The following is a 5,024-nucleotide window of genomic DNA, read 5'->3' on the forward strand; positions in this document are numbered from 1 at the left end:
GATTCATTATCAAATACCACGTGCTTTTTTTTCGGTTACAGAGTTAGATTTATCAAGGTCTTCAACGGAAAATCCTTCGAATTCTGACTCGCTGCTCGACAGAATAAAATTCGTATCCATTTTTTTTGTCAGGATTACAAATTTTGAAAACACAACAGGAACAAATTTGGAAAAAAAATCTCCCAAAATTAAAAAAACACGTTGATCGTCGTACAAAACTATAGCTGAACTGTTTACACAAATAATCACGTGTTTTCACGAATGTACTAACGAGATTTGCTCGGATATTCTCATTTAAATATGAATAGGTGATTACGGGCGGTTTGGTCACATAACCGAAATTTTTTTTCGGGCGGCTTGGTAACGAAAGGGTTAAAACTGAAAAGAAACTTTTTAAAAACACCTCTAACGTCAAAAAGTCAACACTCCCAAGAGTGTGCCAACGACACACACTGACCAAATCCTAACCTCAGCATTAGTCAGACTTGGCATTGAAATGAAGAGATTTTAAACTTTTTTTTCTAGCTGGCACTCAGGATAATTTTCTCTCGCAGGCTTCGGCAATATGAGATTGTCTCTGAAACTTAACCTCAAGGTAGAATATTTACCATTCCAACTTAACATAAAAAGGGTTTCAGCATGAGTTGATGTAGCAAGCCTCAGGAGGACACCTGGTATATACACCAAGCACCGCATATTCTTGCATGATTCACCAGTGAACACAATACATTAATTTTCATCTCCCAATTTCAACTTAAGTGTCACGTAATGAGACTCTTCTACAACTTGCTCAAGTTCATCGCGCAAAGAAATTAATTGGCATTTCCTTCGTTACCCATAGTTTGAAAGGTGCAATAAATAATTAACCAGTTAATATCACAATTGATCAAAACGACAGAACTAAAATCGCTACCACACACAAATGAAATTTTGCACACGTTGTCGATGGTGTACATTATAATTGATAAAATTTTAGAAATTTGTAGGAGTTTCGGAATATTCTTTTTGTAAAGTAACGTTTTTGTTTTTTCAAACTAATATTGAGTATCAGCACAGCTCCATTAAAAATATGGGTAAATTTTCTGATTAACACCCGCACGTTTTTCACTAGGGTGTAAAGGGTCAGGGACGGAATTCCCTAACCCTAACACCCTAGTGAAAATCGTGCGGGTGTTAATCTGAAAATTTACCAAAATATGAAGCCCTATAAGTTTGCAGGACGAGTAAAAAAATAATCATTAAACAGGAATTCTGCTCTTAGATTAATAAAGCAACGCGAAAACTGCGATTTTCCTTCTAAGAGTTCTCTCCCCTCACAAGAAACAAAACATGCGCGGGAAAGAAAATCAAACACGGGGTAATCTTCGTTGAAATTCCACTGAAATATCCTTTCTTATGTTATGTGAAATAGAGATGGAAATATAGTACTGTATGGTAGGTAGTACAGCAGGGTAAACTTAGGTAACCTACTTTATTTCCAAACTATGCTAGAGGACGTGAAATCGATGAAGAGCCAGATGTTGAAATATACATCCACGTGTCATACATCTTATGAATCGAAAGCGATCACCTAATTTATTGATGCTGTTAAAACGTTCAAACAGAATGCAGATTTATGTTAATATTATCAAGAATCTAAAAGGTATTATTTCAGTTAATGATTACAAATTGAAACTGGAAAATTATCGTCAGTAATCGTAAAATCCGTCCACGTGGTCCGAACTACTGCCATATAAACAACGATAGTATCAATGTTGAAACAATAAAAAAAGAAAATACAAATTATAATCAAAGAAAGTAATATTAATATTAAAATAAATTAAATATTCATGATCACTTACATGGCCAGTAAGGTTCAACTGATACATTTGCTGCTTTTAAGATCGTATTGATTTTGTCAGCCTAGAGGAAAATAAGTGGATTAAGAAAATAATTAAAAATCATATCAAAGTAAGGCTTTTAAATTTAGTTTATAAGCGCGAGAGAAAAGAGTAATGAAGAAAATAGAACGCGATAGAAGAAACAGGAAAATGGCGTAACAAACACACATGGGTTAGAAAGGAAAGAAACTTACAGTGACTGTAACTTGATCATCAGCGAGAATTAATGCAGCATAAACGCATGCAAGCTCGTTATTTGATGCCATTGTGTTTTTATGTAAATAGCTTTGATTGATGATGAATTAGAATGGTGTACGTCGCCTGGATTCTGGCCTTAGCTCGTTGAGAACGATACACTTCTAATGAACGCAAGACCGGAAAGAGAACGACACACCGTCACGTGATAAAAAGAACAACATGATACTGGTGTTCTCGTCTGATTAATATTTTTTAAATTGGTTTATTTTAAAATATATTCCCAGGCAGTGCTTTAGATTTTAAAGTTTGAATAATAAATTCCGGACATATAAAATAAAAATGTCTTTGAATATTTTATTATTCCAGTGTAGCCATGGCAATTTGCTAAACCCACGCTACTCTTTGTAGTCTGTATTATATATAAACAAACATCCGACTTTTTATTTTAGTCTATATTTTTGTGTATAATATATTGAATTTAATTTAGTACATTATACCATGTTAACTCAGGCCCAAGTATATATCGAGAAACATAAGATCACTGCGCTTTTTGAGGTAGCATATTTTATATTATTTCAAAATCGCCCCAAACGTCACCTTACTGATATGTTTTTGTTTTGTTGTTCTTTTATTCCTAATGGTTACGTCTATAAGAGATACTGTCTCAAGACGAATAGACGAATGCCATAATTAATTGGGCTTTCAACGCTGAATCTTCTTCAAGTATGATATACAAGTTGCTATATATATATATATATAGTCTGTTAAAGTCTGTCATACCGGCCATGACGAAGGGAAATAGCCCTAAAACTCGAGTCGCCTTTATATATATTTATATATTTGATCCTTTATATTGAACACTCAATATTTCATCTACATTCAATACTTTCTTTCATGGTGCCATCCATTTTTATTTTATTTTATTTTATATTGTATATTGTATATCATATTATATATTGTATATTCCATATTCTATACCCCACATTGGTTCTGCAGGAATATAAATAAAACATTAGAAACAGACAGTGTTGGAACTCTTTTAAGCAAAATAATATATATATATATATATATGTGTGTGTGTGTGTGTGTGTGTGAAAATGCTTCTAAGCTCTTAGCTGCGACATTATGACAACTTACTGATTGTCCTATACTATATATATATATATATATGTGTGTGTGAATTCCTCTATTTACATACTATCGAGGTCTCGTTCTTTTGTTGTCATTTTATTATTATTAATATATATGTGTGTACGTGTGTATATTTAGCATACGTTGACATCTGCAAATGCACAACTTGCACATTTCTTCAGTATCGTATCCTAGAGCCTTTGGATGTTTCGGGCCTTACAACGTCCATCTTCATCACGACTTTTCTGCGTTGTTCTTGATTTTTCTTCTTTTCATCTCTATAATGCCCAAAGTTTCAAGGACTTAAGCTATGACCTGCCGACTGTGTGTGTGTATGAAGAATTAAAAGCAGAAAAGCAGAAATTTCATAGGTAGAAAATGAATAACTTTCAACAGCCGTTTCATTGGGAATAGACGTCATTAATATTTAAATATATAATTAAGATACATAATTGATTGATATAAATGAATTTAAATTAAATTAATTCTGAGCCATGTTTATATAAAGTGTATATGTTTTATTCTCTTTACATCTATGATACATTTTGGGAATTGACTTAAATACTTGACTAACACTTTCTTAATAATTTGTAGATGTTATTAGAAGATATTAATTGCTAATAGATCTTTCATGCATGGGCACTAAGCATTGGACAAATCTGGGGTGGTTCATACAAAGTTTGAATTTTCTTAGTTTTATATTAGGGGCCACATAAACAATGAAGCACATGCATATACATATGTGTGTGTATGTGCATGTTTCTGTATGTAAATATATATATGTATATATATGTGTGTGTATATATCTATATATATAAACAAAAACATTCAAGTATTCACACTCGAAGTAAGATGTTACTATTATTATTAATATCATCTGCGGTGAATATTTTTAATTGATAATATTAACAGCAATAACATAGGTGGTTTAACAGGTCTAATAGCATTATATAGCTATAAAATTTAAAGTTAACACAAAGTATGAGGAAGCAGAAAAAGCATCAAATGAGTATCTGAATGACATATTCTTTAAAGGTGTGCTTTTTTAATGTCTTAATTCCTTATCCATTTCCTCACCTACTGTTGTTTTTCTGTTATTTGGTGTCTTCCAGTGGTTGAATTAGGAATTTAGCTCCTATTTCTAAACAGTTGATGCTTTTTCCACATCCTCATGCTTGTGCTAACTTTATATCATCATCATCATCATCATTTAACGTCTGCTTTCCATGCTAGCATGGGTTGGACGATTTGACTGAGGACTGGCAAACCAGATGGCTGCACCAGGCTCTAATCTGATCTGGTAGAGTTTCTACAGCTGGATGCCCTTCGTAACGCCAACCACTCCGAGAGTGTAGTGGGTGCTTTTACGTGCCACCGGCACAAGGGCCAGTCAGGCGGAACTGGCAACAGCCATGCTCAAATGGTGTTTTTTACGTGCCACCTGCACAGGAGCCAGTCTAGTGGCACTGGCAATAACTTTGCTCGAATGTTTTTTCATGTGCCACTGCCACTGACCCAAGTGCCAGCAAGGCGATGCTGGTAATGATTACACTCAAATGGTGCTATTTACGTGCCACTGGCACCCGTGCCAGTCATCGAATTTGGTTCAATTACAATTTCGATTTCGATTTCACTTGCTCCATGTGACTTAAAGTTTCACAGGCTCTTAATCTGACTCAATAATCTGAGCCTGAATGAGAAGCCTGTGAAACTTTAATCCAAATCAAACTGTTTTAAATAATAATAATAATAATAATAATAATAATAATAATAATGATGATATATATATATATGTGTGTGTGTGTGTGTGTATAT

General features: G+C 33.7%; 2 protein-coding genes across 2 annotated transcripts in view; one reads left to right on the forward strand and one right to left on the reverse strand.

Annotated features, from left to right (window-relative positions):
- The window catches only part of LOC106883753 (60S acidic ribosomal protein P1), a 7,527-nt gene extending 5,253 nt beyond the window's left edge, over positions 1–2,274 (reverse strand). The window contains exons 1-2 of the mRNA XM_014934872.2: positions 2,075–2,274; positions 1,842–1,902 (exon numbers count right to left, since the gene is read on the reverse strand). Coding sequence (XP_014790358.1) covers positions 1,842–1,902; positions 2,075–2,146 — 133 coding nt within the window. The 5' untranslated portion in view covers positions 2,147–2,274. The remainder of the gene's footprint in view (positions 1–1,841; positions 1,903–2,074) is intronic.
- A 164-nt stretch (positions 2,275–2,438) lies between these two features.
- The window catches only part of LOC106883752 (uncharacterized protein C8orf34 homolog), a 28,207-nt gene continuing 25,621 nt past the window's right edge, over positions 2,439–5,024 (forward strand). Inside the window, exon 1 of the mRNA XM_014934870.2 lies at positions 2,439–2,633. Coding sequence (XP_014790356.1) covers positions 2,577–2,633 — 57 coding nt within the window. The 5' untranslated portion in view covers positions 2,439–2,576. The remainder of the gene's footprint in view (positions 2,634–5,024) is intronic.

Source organism: Octopus bimaculoides, chromosome 10, assembly GCF_001194135.2.
Source record: "Octopus bimaculoides isolate UCB-OBI-ISO-001 chromosome 10, ASM119413v2, whole genome shotgun sequence".
Lineage (NCBI taxonomy): Eukaryota > Metazoa > Mollusca > Cephalopoda > Octopoda > Octopodidae > Octopus > Octopus bimaculoides.